The sequence below is a fragment of the Panulirus ornatus genome, chromosome 7 (genome assembly GCF_036320965.1).
Source record: "Panulirus ornatus isolate Po-2019 chromosome 7, ASM3632096v1, whole genome shotgun sequence".
In the NCBI taxonomy this organism is placed as follows: domain Eukaryota; kingdom Metazoa; phylum Arthropoda; class Malacostraca; order Decapoda; family Palinuridae; genus Panulirus; species Panulirus ornatus.
In genome coordinates this window covers 19142846-19162797 of record NC_092230.1, presented here as the reverse complement: position 1 = coordinate 19162797, position 19952 = coordinate 19142846, and the positions used below count along the sequence as shown (strand labels likewise).

General features: G+C 39.6%; 1 protein-coding gene across 5 annotated transcripts in view; it reads left to right on the top strand.

Moving 5' to 3' along the window:
* The window catches only part of LOC139749438 (ATP-dependent DNA helicase DDX11), a 163226-nt gene that overhangs the window by 18404 nt on the left and 124870 nt on the right, over positions 1 to 19952 (top strand). For all 5 annotated transcript variants that reach the window (XM_071663301.1, XM_071663297.1, XM_071663300.1 and 2 more), the window contains exons 4-7: positions 2868 to 3059; positions 13652 to 13751; positions 13972 to 14084; positions 17592 to 17758. In XM_071663301.1, coding sequence (XP_071519402.1) covers positions 2868 to 3059; positions 13652 to 13751; positions 13972 to 14084; positions 17592 to 17758 — 572 coding nt within the window. The remainder of the gene's footprint in view (positions 1 to 2867; positions 3060 to 13651; positions 13752 to 13971; positions 14085 to 17591; positions 17759 to 19952) is intronic.

Sequence of the window (19952 nt, the reverse complement as noted above, 5' to 3'; positions counted from 1 at the left end):
TTTACTTTAAGGAATGTGTGTGAGAAATACTTAGAGAAACGGAGCATGTTGTAACAGAAGTGGTAGAGGATGTGTGGATCAGGTGTTTACTTTAAGGAATGTGTGTGAGAAATACGTAGAGAAACAGATGGATTTGTATGAGGCATTTATGGACATGGAGAAAACATGTGATTGGGCCAATAGAGATGCATTATGGAGGGTCATAAGAATATATGGTGTGGAAGGAAAGCTGTTGGGAGCATTAACAAGTTCTTATCAAAGATGTAAGGCATATGTATAAGTAGGATCAAAGGAAAATGAATGCTTCCAAGGGAAGGTTGGTCTGTGGCAAGGGTGTGTTATGTCACCCTAGTTGTTCAATCTGTTTATGGATAGGGTGGTGAGAAAGGAAAATGTGAGAGTCTTCGAGAGAGAGCCAAGTAAGCAGTCTGTAGGGAATGAGAAATCCTGGGAAGCGAGTAAGTTAATGATGAAACAGCGCTGGTGGTGGATTGGAGTGAGAAACTTCAAAAGTTGGTGGCTGTTCGGAAGTGTGTGAAAAAAGGAGGAAATTGAGAGAAAATGTGAATAAAAGCAAAGTTATAAGGTTTAGCAGGGTTGAGGGTCAGGTTAGTTGGGGTGTGAGTTTGAATGGAGAAAACTTAGTAGAGTGAGGTGTTTTAGATACCTGAGAGTGGACATGGCAGCGAATGGAACCATGGAGGTGGAAGTGTCATAATGTGGGTGAGGGGGCAAAGGCTCTGGGAGCACTGATGAATGTGTGGAAAGAGAAAACATTATCTGGGAGGGCAGTAATGGGTATGTTTGGAGGAATAGTAGTCCCAACAGGATCATATGGATGCAAGGTTTGGGCTATAGATAAGGGTGTGTGGAGAAGGTTGGGAATGTTGGAAATGGAATGTTTGAGGACAGTATGTGGTGTGAGGTGGTTAGATTAAGTAAGTAATGAAAGAGTGATAGAGCTGAAATGGTTTGGACATATAGAGAGAATCATTGAGGAAAGGTTGACAAGAAGGATATACGTATTAGAAGTGGAGGGAACAAGGAGAGTAGGGAGACCAAATTAGCAATGGAGGGATGGAGTGAAAAAGATTTTGAGCAAATGGTGCTTGAAGATGAAGATGCCTGGGATAGGATGAATTGGAATGATGTGGTATACCGGGGTCAACTTACTGTCAGTCAACTGAATCAGGGCATGAGAAGTATTTGGGTAAACCATGGAAAGGTCTGTGGGATTTGGTTGTGGATAGGGGGTTGCGGTTTCAGTGCATTACACATGACAGCTAGAGAATAGATGTGAGTGGATGCAGCATTTCTTTGTTCCTGGAGCAACTTTGCTTATGTGGGAAATGGTGATCAGGTATGAAAAATGAAAATTGATGAATAGGAGATTTTGTCTTCTATATATCTGACACCCATTCACTCTGGGAGCTTCCATCAAGGGGTTGGCTGTAGGAAAAGAGTCTCCACTTATCCCTCTCTTACTTGCCTCTCTTGCATACACCATTTGACAATTCTTCCACCATTTTTCTCCCTTCAGTATTCTCCCACTCTATTTGCCCATGTCATAGGTGGTCATCCTCTCACACCAACCCCTTTAATTGCACTGTCTTACAGTCTCCTTATAAGCTTTCAGTATTGCATTCTTTCACATGCCCAAACCACAAGGTTATTAGGTACAGTAGGGTTGATGGACAAGGCAATTAGGAGGTAAGTTTGAATGGAGAAAAACTGGAGGAAGTGAAGTGTTTTAGATATCTGGGAATGGATTTGGCAGCAAAAATTTTGAAAAGCCACGATGACATCAGTCATTACTCTTGCTTACTTTTCCAGGTATGCTTAAAAGACTTATTCCCCTATAATTGCTATGCACACTCTTAGCACCTTTTCCTTTGAATAAAGGAACAATAATAGCTTTCACTCAATCCTCAGGCACAACCTTCTGTTTCCATGCTAAATTACACATCAGATGCAGCCATTCTATCACATTTCTTCTTCCATTCTTCAGTATTTTAGCTGTAATCCCATCCACTCCAGGTGCCTTTCCTAACTTCAGCCTCATTATTGCCCTTCTTAACTCACTTTTTGCTATAGGCCCTTGTACTCGTATTCTCCTTCTTCCATCCTCCATACTCATGCATGTAACAACTGCTGCCTCCCCTTCTTGCACATTTCTTCAAAGTACTCTTTCCATCTTCCTGTCACTTACTCCTTTTGATTCAGCAACTCCCCAACCTTACTTTGCACGTTAACATTTCCACTCATACATCCACCTCTTTCCTTTTTCCCCTCCTTCCAGTGTAATTTCTTATTTTCCCAGAACTTTTCACTCAACTTTTTTCCAAAATCTTCATGTACTCTTCCTTTGCTTTCCTCTCTCAGCTTCTATACATTTTGCTCATACATTTTATATATTTTTCCCTTCTCTTTGCTGAACTTCTACTGGTACATTCTTTTTGAGCCATCTGCCATATGCCTTTTTCTTCTCTTTCACAGCATTTCTCTTTTCCCTTCACCATGCATTACTCTTTTTATTCCTATATCACATGCTTTTTTTATTCCTATAGCATGGCCTTGTTTCCAACTATTAATAGCATTTTTTAGATATTATATAGATAGATAGAAACATTTTGTATTGGATTTCCCATTTTTGTCATTACTAACTTCTGTATCTTTCTCACTTTTTATCATGTTTTATTATATCTGCACAGTCTTAAAGTAAATGTCTTGATGCATGCATATTCTTTCATTCATTCTTGTTACAGAACATATATAAGCCATGAGCCAGTTCATTGAAAAATAAATTCCTGCCTTTTGATTAAAGTAATTTCTCAGAAGGTGTCTAATGGTCATGCACAATTTCTCAGGCAGAGCTGATGAGGAAAGTTCAGGGGAATGAGAATGTAATTGATGATGATGATGGTTCAGACTGGTTTACTGCAGCAACAAAAAGACGTGAGGAGCAGGAGCAGCTGAGAAGGTATCAACAAGAACTTCAAGTACTGGAAAAACAGGAGCAGAGAATGCAAGCTCTAAAAGAACGACAGCAAGTAATAAAGGTGTGTTTTAGAGCCAATTTACAATGATGTATGCTTATGGCATACATCTAGAGCAAGAAATTTTTCCAGGTGTTTTGGTTTAGATATGCTAAAAGCATTGTGTTGCATGCATAAAGAAATTTTTAAGCCATTTTCAAAACTTTTATGTTTCTGATTAGTTTGAAAACAGAAATTCACTTATTTAGGTTTGGAGATAGATTTTTCATTGTAATTAGGTTGCCTTTGTTGTTCTGAATTGTTTTCATTTTGTGTAAAGAACACCACATGTTGATAGACTAGCATATAAGGAATATGATGAAGCATAGCTGTCTCTCATATAACAAGAGTAATGTTCCTGAAAAACATCTCGCTGTATGAAGTTTTGCCATGAGGGAGCAGGAGGGCACAAAGATTGCCTATGTCACCTCCTGAATTATTTGATTTAGTAGCTGTTTCAACTGGAAGTGAAGGAGATGTTTGCTGAGACCTTTTGGAAAACCTGCTTGATTTAAGCTGTTTGGCAAACCTCTCTCTCTACGTGTAATGCTCTTGGTAGCTACATGAAGCATCAGTGAGCACTAGAGAATAGGAGGGTACACTCATAGTTTGGATCCAGATCTTTAATGATGCCCACAGTCATTTTTGAGTGGTCAAGCACCTCTGTGAACCCCTTTTCAACTACATGGATTTCTTATTATTCAAGTCCTCTAAATAAGACCCAGTAACTGTGCCACACATTGTTTTTCAGTTTCTTATTTTATTCTTTCCCAAGATTTGCCTAATCTGAATGGTTGAGACCCGTAGACTTGGCTATAGCCACAAGTTTTTTGCTATTATCGAAGTTCCTAAACATCTGTAATTTCACATCTATTCTACAATGAAACCCTTATGTCCTGCACTACCCTGCATACCATAAGTATTCTTGGCAAACATATTGAGATGGCAGGGGACTAGAAATCCTCCTCTCTAGTTTTTTACTTTCCAAAAGAGGGAACAGAGAGGGGGGCTAAGTGAGGATTTTCTCTCTAAGGCTCAGTCCTCTGCTCTTAACTCTACCTTGCTAATGGGGGAAATGGTGAATATGTATGAAAAAGAAAAAATATATAAATATAGTGGTGAAGTGAGAGGAGATGGAGTGAGTATTTTAAAGGTTTGTTGAATGTTTGATGATAGAGTGGCAGATATAGGGTGTTTTGGTTGAGGTGGTGTGTGAAGTGATAGGGTCAGGGAGAATGATTTGGTAAACAGAGAAGAGGTAGTGAAAGCTTTGCGGAAGATGAAAGCTGGCAAGGCAGTGGGTTTGCATAGTAATGCAGTGGAATTTATTAAAAAAGGGGGTGACTGTGTTGTTGAGTAGTTGGTGAGGATATTCAATATATGTATGGTTCATGGTGAAGTGCCTGAGGATTGGCGGAATGCATGCATAGTGCCATTGTACAAAGGCAAAGTGGATAAAGGTGGGTGTTCAAATTATAGAGGTATAAGTTTGTTGAGTATTCCTAGTAAATTATATGGGAGGGTATTGATTGAGAGGGTGAAGGCATGTACAGAGCATCAGACTGGGGAAGAGCTGTGTAGTTCCAGAAATGTTAGAGGATGTGTGGATCAGGTGTTTGCTTTGAAGAATGTATGTGAGAAACATTTAGAAAAACAGATGGATTGTATGTAACATTTATGGATCTGGAGAAGGCATATGATAGAGTTGATAGAGATGCTCTGTGAAAAGTATTAAGAGTATATGGTGTGGGAGGTCAGTTGCTAGAAGCAGTGAAAAGTTTTTATGAAAGGATGTAATTAAAGGAGGTAAGGGGAGTGGGGGAGGAATGGGATGTATTTAGGGAAGCAGTGATGACTTGCACAAAAGATGCTTGTGGCATGAGAAGCGTGGGAGGTGGGTTGATTAGAAAGGGTAGTGAGTGGTGGGATGAAGAAGTAAGATTATTTGTGAAAGAGAAGAGAGAGGAATTTGGATGATTTTTGCAGGGAAAAAATGCAAATGAGTGGGAGATGTATAAAAGAAAGAGACAGGAGGTCAAGAGAAAGGTGCAAGAGGTGAAAAAGAGGGCAAATGAGAGTTGGGGTGAGAGAGTATCATTAAATTTTAGGGAGAATAAAAAGATGTTCTGGAAGGAGGTAAATAAAGTGCGTAAGACAAGGGAGCAAATGGGAACTTAAGTGTAGGGGGTAATGGGGAGGTGATAACAAGTAGTGGTGATGTGAGAAGGAGATGGAGTGAGTATTTTGAAGGTTTGTTGAATGTATTTGATGATAGAGTGGCAGTTATAGGGTGTTTTGGTTGAGGTGGTGTGCAAAGTGAGAGGGTTAGGGAAAATGATTTGTTAAACAGAGAAGAGGTAGTAAAAGCTTTGCGGAAGATGAAAGCCAGCAAGGCAGTAGGTTTGGATGGTATTGCAGTGGAATTTATTAAAAAAGGGGGTGACTGTATTGTTGACTGGTTGGGAAGGTTATTTAATGTATGTATGACTCATGGTGAGGTGCCTGAAGATTGGCGGAATGCTTGCATAGTGCCATTGTACAAAGGCAAAGGGGATAAGAGTGAGTGCTCAAATTACAGAGGTATAAGTTTGTTGAGTATTCCTGGTAAATTATATGGGGGGGTATTGATTGAGAGGGTGAAGGCATGTACAGAGCATCAGACTGGGGAAGAGCAGTGTGGTTTCAGAAGTGGTAGAGGATGTGTGGATCAGGTGTTTGCTTTGAAGAATGTATGTGAGAAATACTTAGAAAAGCAAATGGATTTGTATGTAGCATTTATGGATCTGGAGAAGGCATATGATAGAGTTGGTAGAGATGCTCTGTGGAAGGTATTAAGAATATATAGTGTGGGAGGCAAGTTGTTAGAAGAAGTGAAAAGTTTTTATCGAGGATGTAAGGCATGTGTACGTGTAGGAAGAGAGGAAAGTGATTGGTTCTCAGTGAATGTAGGTTTGCGGCAGGGGTGTGTGATGTCTCCATGGTTGTTTAATTTGTTTATGGATGGGGTTGTTAGGGAGGTGAATGCAAGAGTTTTGGAAAGAGGGGCAAGTATGCAGTCTGTTGTGGATGAGAGAGCTTGGGAAGTGAGTCAGTTGTTGTTCGCTGATGATACAACGCTGGTGGCTGATTCATGTGAGAAACTGCAGAAGCTAGTGACTGAGTTTGGTAAAGTGTGTGAAAGAAGAAAGCTAAAAGTAAATGTGAATAAGAGCAAGGTTATTAGGTACAGTAGGGTTGAGAGTCAAGTCAACTGGGAGGTAAGTTTGAATGGAGAAAAGCTGGAGGAAGTGAAGTGTTTTAGATATCTGGGAGTGGATTTGGCAGCAGATGGAACCATGGAAGCGGACGTGAATCATAGGGTGGGGGAGGGGGCGAAAGTTCTGGGAGCGTTGAAGAATGTGTGGAAGTCGAAAACATTATCTCGGAAAGCAAAAATGGGTATGTTTGAAGGAAAAGTGGTTCCAACAATGTTATATGGTTGTGAGGCATGGGCTATGGATAGAGGTGTGCGCAGGAGGGTGGATGTGCTAGAAATGAGATGTTTGAGGACAATATGTGGTGTGAGGTGGTTTGATCGAGTAAGTAATGTAAGTGTAAGAGAGATGTGTGGAAATAAAAATAGCGTGGTTGAGAGAGCAGAAGAGGGCGTTTTGAAATGGTTTGGGCACATAGAGAGAATGAGTGAGGAAAGTGACCAAGAGGATATATGTGTCGGAGGTGGAGGGAACGAGGAGAAGAGGGAGACCAAATTGGAGGTGGAAAGATGGAGTGAAAAAGATTTTGAGTGATCAGGGCCTGAACATGCAGGAGGGTGAAAGGTGGGCAAGGAATAGAGTGAATTGGATCGATGTGGTATACTTGGGTCGACGTGCTGTCAATGGATTGAATCAGGGCATGTGAAGCATCTGGGGTAAACCGAGGAAAGTTGTGTGGGGCCTGGATGTGGAAAGGGAGCTGTGGTTTTAGACATTATTGCATGACAGCTGGAGACTGAGTGTGAACGAATGTGGCCTTTGTTGTCTTTTCCTGGCGCTGCCTCGCGCACATGAGGGGGGAGGGGGATGTTATTCCGTGTTTGGCGGGGTGGCAATGGGGGTGAGTAGGGGCAGACAGTGTGAATTGTGTGCATGTGTGTATATGTGTGTGTCTGTGTGTGTATATATGTGTGTACGTTGGGATGTGTGGGTGTGTATGTTTGCGTGTGTGGACGTGTGTGTGTGTGTGTACATGTGTGTGGGGGTGGGTTGGGCCATTTCTTTAGTCTGTTTCCTTGCGCTACCTCGCAGGCGCGGGAGACAGCAACAAAGCAAAATAATGATAATAATAATAAAAATGTAAGGCATGTGTACGACTAGGAAGAGAGGAAAGTGATTGGTTCCAAGTGAATGTCTAAATGTGTGTGGATGTGACCAAGATGAGAAATAAGGAGAGATCGTATATTTGAGGAAAGGAACATGGATGTTTGGCTCTGAGTGAAACAAAGCTCAAGGCTAAAGGGGAAGAGTGGTTTGGGAATGTCTTGGGAGTAAAGTTAGGGATTGGTGAGAGAACAAGAGCAAAGGAAGGAGTAGCACTCCTCCTTAAGCAGGAGTTGTGGGAATATGTGATAAAGTGTAAGAAAGTAAACTAGATTGATATGGGCAAAACTGAAAGTGGATGGAGAGAGATGGGTGATAATTGGTGCCTATGCATCTGGTCATGAGAAGAAAGATAATGAGAGGCAAGTGTTTTGGGAGCAGTTGAGTGAGTGTTTTTTAGCAGTTTTGATGCACGAGACCAGGTTATAGTGATGGATGATTCGAATGCAAAGGTGAATAATGTGGCAGTTGAGGATGTAATTGATGTACATGGGGTGTTCAGTGTTGGAAATGGAAATGGTGAAGAGCTTGTGGATTTGTGTGCTGAAAAGGACCGGTGATTGGGAATACCTGGCCATCTCTCCTGAGTAGGAGAAATGGCCAGAGGGTGTTATTGGATTACGTGTTAATTGATAGGCATGTAAAAGAGAGACTTTTGGAGGTTAATGTGCCAAGAAGGGTGGCTGGAGGGATGTCTGATCACTATCTTGTGGAGGTGAAGGTGAAGATTTGTAGAGGTTTTCAGAAAATAAGAGAGAATGTTGGGGAGAAGAGAATGGTGAGAGTAAGTGAGCTTGGAAAGGAGACTTGTGTGAGGAAGTACCAGGAGAGATTGAGTGCAGAATGACAAAATCTGAGAGCAACTAACATAAGGGGAGTGGGGGAGGAATGGGATATATTTAGGGAAGCTTGCACAAAAGATACATGTTGCATGAGAAAGGTGGGAGGTGGGCAGATTAGAAAGGGTTGTGAGTGGTGAGATGATTATTGTTAGTGAAAGAAAAGAGGGGGGCACCTGGACGATTTTTGCAGGGAAGTAGTGCAAATGACCGGGAGATGTATAAAAGAAAGAGGCAGGAGGTCAAGAAAAAGGTGCAAGAGGTGAAAAAGAGGGCAAATGAGAGTTGGGGTGAGAGAGTATCATTAAATTTTAGGGAGAATGAAAAGATGTTTTGGAAGGAGGTAAATAAAGTGTGTAAGATAAGAGAACAAATGGGAACATCGGTGAAGGGGGCAAATGGGGAGGTAATAACAAGTAGTGATGAAGTGAGAAGGAGATTGAGTAAATATTTTGAAGGTTTGTTGAATGTGTTTGATGATAGAGTGGCAGATATAGAGTGTTTTGTTCGGTTGGTGTGTGAAGTGGGAGGGTCAGAGAGAATGGTTTGGTAAACAGAGACAAGGTAGTCAAAGCTTTGCAGAAGATGAAAGCCAGCAAGGTGGGGGCTTTGGATGGTATTGCAGTGGAATTTATTAAAAAAGGCGGTGACTACATTGTTGATTGGTTGGTAAGGATATTCACTGAATGTATGAATCATGGTGAAGTGCCTGAGGATTGGTGGAATGCATGCATACTGCCATTGTAGATAGACAAAAGGGATAAAAGTGAGTGTTCAAATTACAGAGGCATAAGTTTGTTGAGAATTCTTGGGAAATTATATGGGAGGGTATTGATTGAGAGGGTGAAGGCATGTACAGAGCAACAGATTGGTGAAGAGCAGTGTGGTTTCAGAAGTGGTAGAGAGTAAATGTGAATAAGAGCAAGGTTATTAGGTTTAGTAGGGTTGAGGGACAAGTTAATTGGGAGTTGAGTTTGGATGGTATTGCAGCTGAATTTATTAAGAAAGTGGTTGGATGTGTTGTTGATTGGTTAGCAAGGATATTCAATATATGTATGGATCAAGGTGAATTGCCTAGGAATTGATGGACTGCTTGTATAGTGCCACTGTACAAAGAAAAAGGGGATAAAGGTAAGTGTTCAGACTACAGAGGCATAAGTTTGTTGAGTATACCTGGAAAATTGTATGTGAGGATACTGATTGAGAGGGTGATGGTATGTATAGAGCATTAGACTGGGGGGAAGCAGTGTGGTTTCAGAAGTGGTAGAGGATGTGTGGATCAGGTGTTTGCTTTGAAGAATATGTGTGAAAAATGCTTAGAAGAATGTATCGATTTGTATGTGGCATTTATGGATCTGGAGAAGGCATATGTTAAGGTTGATAGAGATGATTTGTGGAAGATAATAAGAAGCAGAGAAGTTTTTGTCAAGGGTGTAAGGCACATGTACAAGTAGGAAGTGAGGAGAGTGATTGGCTACCAGTGAAGCTTGATCTGTGGCAGGGATGTGTGATATCACCATGGCTATTTAATTTATTTATGGATGGTGTGGTAAGGGAGGTAAGTTTTGGAGAGAGGGATGAGTATGCAGGTTGTTGGGGATGAGGGGGTCCTGGGAAGTGTCATTTGTTGTTCGCTGATGATACAGCACTGGTGGCTGATTTGGGTGAGAAATTGCAGAAATTGTTGACTGAGTTTGGAAAAGTGTGTGAAAGGAGAAACTTGAGTAAATGTGAATGAAAGCAAGGTTATCAGGTTCAGCAGGGCTGAGGGACAAGTTAGTTGGGATGTAAGTATGAATGGAGAAAAATTGGAGGAAGTGGATTGTTTTAGATATCTGGGTGTGGACTTGGCAGTGGATGGAACCATGGAAGTGGGTGGGGGAGTAGTAGATCATGTTTTTGACTTGAAGAAATTGTGTAAGAAATACTTACAGAAAGAGTGGGATTTGTATGTTATTTTTGGATCTGGAGAAAGTAGGGAATAGGGTTTATAGAGATGCTTTTTTGGAATGTATTATTGATATATGGTGAGAGAAGAAAGCTACTAGCAGTGAAGAATTTTCATCAAGAGAGTAAGGAAGGCTTGCGAGTAGGGAGAGAGGAGGATGAGTGGTTCTAGGTGAAGGTGGGTCTGTGACAGGGGTGTGTGATGTTACTATAACTGTTTAACCTGTATATGGGTTGGGTGTGTAGGGAAGTGAATGTGAGGGTTTTGGAGCGAGGAGCAGGTCTGCAGTCTGTTGGGGGTGTGGGTCCTGGGGGTTGAGTCATTTGTTGTCTGATGACACTGTTCTGGTGATATTGTTTACATGGGAAAGACAGACAACAGGAGGCCTGATTGGCCTAAAATTGGGTGGTCTGGTAAATAAAAAAAGGAATTGAGCTTGACAAGAAAATATTATTCTGTTCAGCAGTTTTTTAAGCTGTCTTTGACTCCTTGATGCTGCACATTATCCTCCTAGTGTCCCCATTACCGCTGTCATTTATACACTTTATTTCTGGCATTTTTCTCAGAGAATACTTGAATTTGTAATATATATGTCTAAACGACTTTTGAAGGTATTTATAGTCTTAGTATTCATTATGTTTGAAGGTAACTTATTCCTTTTCCCTACATCCGTACTACATCTTTTAGCTTTGGGTTTTATTACATTTGTCCTTGTAACTGTATTTTCTTGTGTTTTGAAAAGATGTTCGTGATTTACTATATTGAACTTGTTCAGAATTTTGAACACTTGGATTGTTGATACAAAGTCTACATTTTTTAAGGAGGAAGAGATCCAGTTGTTTTAGCCTCTCTTCGTATGCCAGGTTTCTAAGATACGGGATCAGTTTTGTCATGCATCTTTGTACTTGCCTTAATTTTTCTTCATCTTTTTTATAGTTTGGGGACCAAAACTGAACTGCATATTCAAGTTGTGGTCTTACTAGAGAATTAAAAAGTGTGAGAATTGTTTCTGGTGTCTTGTAATCTATGTTCCTGGCTATGAAACCTAACATTTGGTTGCTTTTTTACTTGCTGCTTGACACTGTTTAGTGTACTTCAGAGTGTTGCTTATGACAACCCCAAGGTCCTTTTGTTTATTTACGGTAGTTAGAGAAGTTCAGAAGAGTTTGCAGTCATAATGTATATTCTGGTCTCCAAAGTGCATAACTTTACATTTGTCCACATTAAACTTCATTTGCCATATGTCTAACCACTCGGCTAGTAAGTTAAGATCTCTTTGAATTATTTTGCAGTCCTGCCTGTTTACAGCTCTTCCTCCTAGTTTAGTATTGTCAGCAAATTTGGAGATCTGAGATATGAGACCGAGTTCTAGGTTAATGTATATTATGAAAAGAATTAGGCCTAGGGCTGACCCCTGTGGCACACCACTTGTTACATCTAGCCAGTCTGAGGCTTCGCCATTTGATATTACATGTTGCTTTCTTCTGGTAAGCCAGTCTCTGATCCATGTACAGAGTTCTTCACCGATTCTGCTTGCTTTGGTGAAGTACTTTATTGAAAGCCTTTTTGGAAATCTAGATATACTACATCAGACGGTACTTTTTTTCCCAATTCTGATTAATAACATTAAAATATTACAGTAAATTGTCAGGCAGGATCTTCTATTGTGAAAACCCTGTTGGTTGTTTGATATAATTTTGTGTTCTAGAAATGTGACAATTTTATCTCATGTTATTTTTCCATTGTTTTACCTGACACTGATGTAAGGCTAGTTGGGTGGTAGTTCACAGCTTTCCTTTTGTCTCCATTTTTATATAAAAGAGTAATGTTTGAATAGAGTTAGGATTTTTTGATTTACCAGTGGAGAGAGACAATTTTAGTTGTAGTGTTAGTTTAAGTGAAGAGAACATGGAAGAAATGTGTTTTAGATATTTAGGAATGGGTATGACAGTGAATGGATCCATGGGAGCTGAAATAAATTGTTGGCTAGCTAAGGAGGCTAAGGGCCTGGGTGCATTGAGGAGTGGGTGGAAACAGATGTTACAGTCTGTGAGGGCAAAGATGGGTGTTGATGGTATAATTGTATAGTAGCCCTGGATGAAAAGGTACAGAAGAGGATGGCTTTGTTGGAAATGAAATGTTTAAGACCAGAATGTGGTATGAAGAGGTTTGACTGAATAAGAAATAATAAGGCAAGAGAGAGTTGTGGTTGTAAGGAGAGTAAGTACGAGAAAGCTGAAGAGGGTGTGTTGAGGGTATATGGAGAGGATGAGTGAGGTAGAGGCTGACTAAGAGGGTATGAATATTAGAAATGGAGGGTAGAAGGAGAAAGGGGAATCTCAGGAGGAGGTAGAAGGTTGGAGTGAAAGAGAGGGATTGTGGCCTGAATATAAAGGAGGGTGTGAGGCATGCATTGAATAAAGCAAGTTAAACAAATGTGGTATATAGCGGACAATGTGCTGTCTGTGGTCTGAACTTAGGCTTATGAAGTGGTCAGAAGAAACTATGGAAAGGTTAGTGAGGTTCAGCCGTGGACAGTAGGGGAGAGAGAGAGAGAGAGAGAGAGAGAGAGAGAGAGAGAGAGAGAGAGAGAGAGAGAGAGAGAGAGAGATTGTATATGATACATTATACATAATGGGTAGAGAGTGGATGTAGACAAATGAGACCATTCTTTTTCTGTTCCTGGTGCTGCCTTGCTTTGCAGGAAATGACAAACAGGTATGAAAAAATGTACCTGGTATTTCAAGTTACTGTTTAGCTTTCAACAGTCTTAATAGCTTACATCTTAGTGCTGACCTTTCGGCTCTAAGTTTGTTTTAGAAAAATAACCAGGAAAATTTAAAAGGGACAAGATGGTTAACAATGAAAATAATGTGTATTATCTTTAGTTCTTATTCTGTTTATGTCTGTGTCATTGTCTTGTTATACACATGCTTGTAAATTTGTATAAGCTTTGCTGCATTTTTTATGTAAGATAGATCCAAACATTGTTCTTTTAAACAACTTTAAAATCTTAGAAAATCTTTTCAACATGTATAGAGGAGGAATTAGTATGTAACCTCATGTAGATGTAGACTTCAAAGTAATTTGTAATTTGATTGACCAAAACAATGCTTCCATAACTAGAGGTGTCACATCCATGATTAATTTAGTATTTCTTGAGTGAACACTTTCTCAGCATTTCATTGTACAAACCATACAATGTGGGAAGTGTGTATTTGAGCCTTTGATAGCTTCCTCAGTATCCTCTTTCTTACATGATATCCAAGCCAAGATTTAAAGTGACTGAGCTAGAATAGTGGAATTTTTTGGTTGGTGCCCATTAATCAGTTAAGGAAGTCCTAAAACAATTTTTATGTGAGTCTTTCGATGATTTATACAGTTGACTTTTACTGATGAATTAGTACAGTTCATCCTCACACTAGCATAATATGTAGGGAAGACTCCTCAGTAGTATAAAATTTTTTACAGAGATCTAAGGTGAAGAAGATAGATGATGAGTTTGAAGAGTTATTTCGTGATTTGCAAGAAGTTCGGGAAAATGTTCGTCGAGAATTAAGCTCCACTGGGGGTAAGGACACTTGACTGGGTAAAATTTAGGTACCTTTTTTCTTTTTTAGAGACTTCTCTTAATGTGTTTTCATATGTATCTATTGCAAGTGCATCTGCTGTTGCAAATAATTGTTTATGATATTTTGTTTTGTATTGACTGAAAGATTTCTTCTTTTTCTCTTTAATCTTTCGTAATTGCAATAAGTCTGCTGATATACATTTACTTTAACTATCCATAGGTGGTGAGATGTTATCGCCTGATGAGCTTATGTTGTTACTTGATGACTATGATAGTGATGAAGAGGAGGGAAGCAAATATGAAAATGAGGAGGAAGATGATGGATGTTTAAAGGTAACTTTGATTTTCATAAAATGAGAAACTAATTTGTAGTTCCAACAATGTTATGTGGTTGCGAGGCATGGGCTATAGATAGGGTTGTACAGAGGAGTGTGGGTGTGTTGGAAATGAGTTGTTTGAGGACAATATATGGTGTGAGGTGGTTTGATCGAGTAAGTAATGAAAGGGTAAGAATTATTTATTTTTTATTATACTTAGTTACTGCCTCCCTTGTAAGTGAGGTAGTGCAAGGAAACAGACGAAAGAATGGCCCGACCCACACACATACACATGTGTATACATAAACGCCCACACATGCACATATACATATCTATACATTTCAACGTATACATATATATACATACACAGACATATACGTATATACACATGTACATAATCATACTTGCTGCCTTCATCCATTCCCGTCGCCACTCCACACCACATGAAATATCACCCCCTTCTGCCATGCGTGGCGAGGTAGCGCTAGGAAAAGACAACAAAGGCCACATTCGTTCACACTCAGTCTCTAGCTGTCATGTGTAATGCACCGAAACCACTGCTCCCTTTCCACATCCAGGCTTCACGGAACTTTCCATGGTTTACCCCAGATGTTTCACATGCCCTGGTTCAATCCAATGACAGCATGTTGACCCCGGTGTACCACATCCTTCCAATTCTCTCTATTCCTTGCATGCCTTTCACCCTCCTGCATGTTCAGGCCCCGATCGCTCAAAATCTTTTTCACTCCATCCTTCCATCTTCAATTTGGACTCCTGCATCTCCTTGTTCCCTTTGCCTCTGACACATATATCCTCTTTGTCAAGCTTTCCTCACTCATTCTCTCCATATGTCCAAACCACTGCAACACACCATCTTTAGAGCCTGAACATATGGGAGGGTGAGAGGTGTGCAAGGAATAGAGTGAATCGGAACGATGTGGTGTACTGGGGTCGATATGCTGTCAATGGGATGAACCAGGGCTTGTGAAACGTCTGGGGTAAACCATGGAGAGGTCTGTGGTGCCTGGAGCTGTGGTTTCAGTGCATTACACATGACATCTAGAGACTGAGTGTGAATGTATGTGGCCTCTTCTGTCTGTTTTCCTGGCGCTACCTTGCCGAAGCAGGGGGTAGCGATGCTGTTTCCTGTGGGGCTAGGTAATGCCAAAAATGGATGAAGGTAAGCCAGTATAAATATGTACATGTGTATGTTTTTATGTATATGTATATGTATGTATATATTGATATATGTATGATATGTATATGTATGTATATGTTGATATGTATATTTAAGTATATGTTGACATGTATATGTATATGTGCGTGGATGGGCCATTCTTTGTCTGTTTCCTTGTGCTACCTCGCTGATTCTGGAGATGGCGATCTAGTATCATGATAAAAGTAATCATATATATTGTAGAGCTTTCCTGTTTGAATAGAATAAAGGGAGTCTAATTTGATAATGAGAGAGGTGAGCAGTTAAGTAACACCATGTATATGAATAATTGTTCAGAGAGCATGTGCCACATGTAACACAGAAGGTATTGAATAGTGATTACTGAAGAGGGTATACTATACAAAAAAATATTCCTGCTTTATCCTCTCAATCCTATTCGTGGACATTGTACACCAGGGACCAGAGTCCTACACATGTGCAAGATGTGTGTTGATGTTTCCCATCTCGTTTTAATGATACTGTATCAGCAAAGAGCGAATAGTCACCATATGTCACCAGCAGTAATAATTCACCCTGCAGTTACCCTGCATACACCATTGTGGAAGGCCTTTTATTGGAATAAGGTTGCCACTAGAGTGATATGTATGCATCTTACAGCCGCAGATGTAAATGCATGGTGCCATGGGAAGAACTGAAAGGTATATTTGATAGATAGTATTGATATTGAGGAATATGATGATAATGATTGCTATGTTATTTTATTTAGGCTCTAAGATGATTGTTAAGTGTCAGAAACTGGCTCACAATCTATCATGCTGCTGAAGAATGTTAAAGGAATTACAGCTGATATGTTTTTTGTTGTTTTTTGTTTTTTGTATTTTAACATTATGTTGAATTAAGGAAAGAGTAAATTTCTTTTTTACTTTTTAATTTCTATGAGAAAATCATAGGATGGGAAGAATAAAAAGGTTGACTAAGCTTAGGATTAAAAGGGTTGATTATCATATTAGTTTGTGTATGGCAGTAACTGATTAACAGCCACATTGCCTATGCATATTTAAGACTGCTTGACTAATATAAAGTTATGAAATGCCAGTTTTTGTACTTTGTAAAGTGTGCACCTTAATACAGTGTTATGATATTTGATGATATACAATACTTTGGGTACAGTATACAATAGCAGTTTTCTACTTTCAGTGAATGTGTGACTTGTTATATATAAGAAAGTCTTGTCATGATTTCAGGTTCTGACTGAAATTGTTTATTGTTGAAATCTGAGTTTCTGGCTTGTGTTAGAATTCGTTCTATCCACTTTTACAGTAAGACATTGTTTGGTAGTTTGGCTTACACAGAATCTTCCCCAGATTGCTGTCCAGCTACATTGGTTTATGCACCTTATCCTCATTTTCATTTATGGTTTTGCACTCTGTCTTCACTTTCCTTTTACCTTATAGAGAGACACTTTTTCTCTGTGATACAGCTGTAGAAATACTCATTATAATTAAACAGGCTTCTGAAGATCAGCATTGTTCGAAAAGGAAATTATGTGAGTAATTAACTATACAGACACTGTTTGACTGTCAGATTTAATCAGTATTGTTTAACAAGGAAATTATGTAAGTACTTGATTATATATGGTCACTTTAATCGCTAATATTCCAAGAGACAAACCATTTTTACACGCATAGCCAATCAAGGCACTGTGCATGATTATGGTTTTAGTTGTGAATAACATGGTGAATGGGTATATATATCCTTTTTCCCCACAAAATGGTGGGTGGCATTTTCTTTGGTAGTATGTGGATGTTCTGTCCACCACCCATTAGCTTAATCGTGACATGATATGGGCATACAGTTTCTCATTTACTCTTCCTAACACAGAAAATAGGCTTTACTTAAAGGTAGACATAATTCTTTGTTGTTGAAGATGATGCATTAGAAAACAAATAGCACTTGTCCTCAGTTATGATTTGAGAGCTCTTGGATTTTGAAATCGAATTGAAATGGTTAGGACTGGATTCAGGCACAGAACAGTGATATCTTATACCTGCCATATGAGATTTTTTGGACTTTTTCTCTTTTCAAACACACATTGGTATTTCATGCAATTAGGGTTGCTTTGGAATTTAATAATGCATTCACTGTTCACTGTATAGAAGTATGCCATTGTTTTTTAAGGGCTCCTTATCACAAGCACATTTACTGTATGAACTCCAATGATGCAAGATTGAATCCTTTGCTTTGGAACAACTGCTTTAGACAAGGAATAATATTGCCTGAGAAAATAAAGTGTGAACAATTAATTTTTCATAATATATTAGGAGTTTTGTTTACTCTGTTCAACAGATTTATTACTGTAGCCGCACGCACTCTCAGCTGTCACAGTTCATAAGAGAAGTTCAGAAAACCATTTTTGGGGATGATGTGAGAGTTATATCTTTAGCCTCTCGGCAGAATCTCTGTGTCAATGAGGTGATCAAGAAACTTGGAAACATGACCCTCATTAATGAAAAGTAAGTCAGATTAATACTTATTCTCTCTTTTGAAAATCTGAGTTGGTTACCTAGAAAAGGTCTTACTAGATATGTTTTCAGTACATGCTTTCAATTCTGATCAAAGTAACAACTCGCCTCTAGCAAATCCTAATCCAGTTAGCTGGGTGACCACTTCTTCAACAAGCTCAAACAGTGATAAGCTGGCAGCAGCACTTGTCTTTTCATCTTTGCTGATAGTGAAATGGTATCTCAGACTTATCTAAGCATGTGCTGTCCTGCAAAATATATAGCTTTGATCATTGCAGTTACTTTTTCAAGTAGCAGGTTTATTTTTTTTTCATACTTGTTTGCCACTCCCTAAATGAATGAGGTAATACCAGGAACAGATGAAGAAAGGCTGCAGTTGCTCACATCCATTCTGTATCTATTATTTGTAGTATACTGAAATCAAAGTTCCCCATCCACAAATAGGCCTCACAAACCATTCCATGGTTTCCTCCAGCTACTTCACATCCTCTGATTTAGTCCATTGATAACATGTTGACTCCTGTTAGACAAGTCATTCCAACTCACTCCGTCCTTTGCATGCCTTTCACTCAAAATCTTTTTCACTTGGTCCATTCATCTATAATTTGGTCTCCCTATTCTCTTTGTCCCCTCCATCTCTAACCTAAACTCCTCTTTATCAGTTTATCATTCATTCTCTTCGTGTGCCCACTTCATTTCAGCACACCCTCTTCAGCTTTCCCAACCGCACCCTTCTTATTACTACTTCCCTCTCTTAACCTTTATTACTTACTCAATTAACCCCCTCACACCACATAATGTCCTCAAACATTCCATTTCCAGCACATCTACCCTCTTCAGCACGTCCTTATCTATGGCCCATGCTTCGCATCCATACAATTTTGTTTGGACTACTATACCTTCAGATATATTTCACCTTACTAGATAATAACCTCTCTTTCCACATATTCCTCAATGTTCCCAGAACCTTTGCTCTCCAATATCCACATTTACTTCTATGATTCCATTACTGCTATGTCCGCGTCCATGTGTTTAGAACACTTCACTTCCTCCAAATTTTCTCCATTCAAACTCACACCCCAACTGACCTGTTCATCTGCCCTGGTAAACCTAGTAACCTTGCTTTTATTCACATTCATTCTCAACATCCCCCTTTCACACACTCTACCAAACTCATTCACACTCTTCACAGCAGGAGTTGCAGGAGTGTGTGATAGGGTGTGAGGTAGTAAATTCTAGATTGACGTTGATAAAACTGAAAGTGGATGCACCTGACCATGAGAAGAAAGATCCTGAAAGGCAATGGTTTTGGGAGCAGCTGAGTGAGTTTGTCAGCAGTTATGATATAAGAGACCAGGTATTAGTAATAGGTGATTTAAATGCAAAGGTAATCAATATGGCTGTTAAGAGAATGATTAAGGTGCATGGAGTATTCAGGATTATGAATGGAAATGGTGAAGATCTTGTGGAATTGTGTGCTTAAAAAAGACTAGTGACTGGGAATACCTGGTTTAAAAAAAAGTGGGAGAGATGGTCATTGGGAATTATTAGATTGCATATTAAATGATTGGCATGAAAAAGAGACTTTTTGATGTAAATGTGCTGAGAGGGGCAGCTGGTTGGATATCTGATCACTGTCTAGTGGAGGCAGGGATGAATGTTTGTAAAAGTTTTTGAAAGAGAGGAAACACTGTCAAGGAAAAGAGAGTGTTGAGAGCAAGTGAGATTGGAAAGGACACTTGTGTGAAGAAATACAAGGAGAGATTGAGTGTAGAATGGCAAACACTGAGGGCAAATGAAGTGAGGGGAGTGGGTGAGGAATGGAGGTATTTAGGGAAGCAGTGATGGCATGTGTAAGAGAGGCATGTGGCATACAAAAAGTGGGAGATAGATTAAAAGGGTAGTGAGTGGTGGGATGAAGAAGTTAAGTTGCTAGTGAAAGAGAAAAGAGAGGCATTTGGGCAATAGCATCTTGTGAAAGAGAAAAGAGGAGTTTGGGCGGTAGTTACAGGTAAGGAGTGCAAATGATTGGGAGATGTATAAAAGAAAGTGGCAGGAGGTCAAGAGGAAGGTGCAGGGGTTGAAAAAGAGGGCAAATGAGAGTTGGGTGAGAGTATCATTAAACTTGAGGGAGAACAGAAAGATCGTTTGGAAGGAGGTAAATATTGTGTAAAAGAAGAGAATA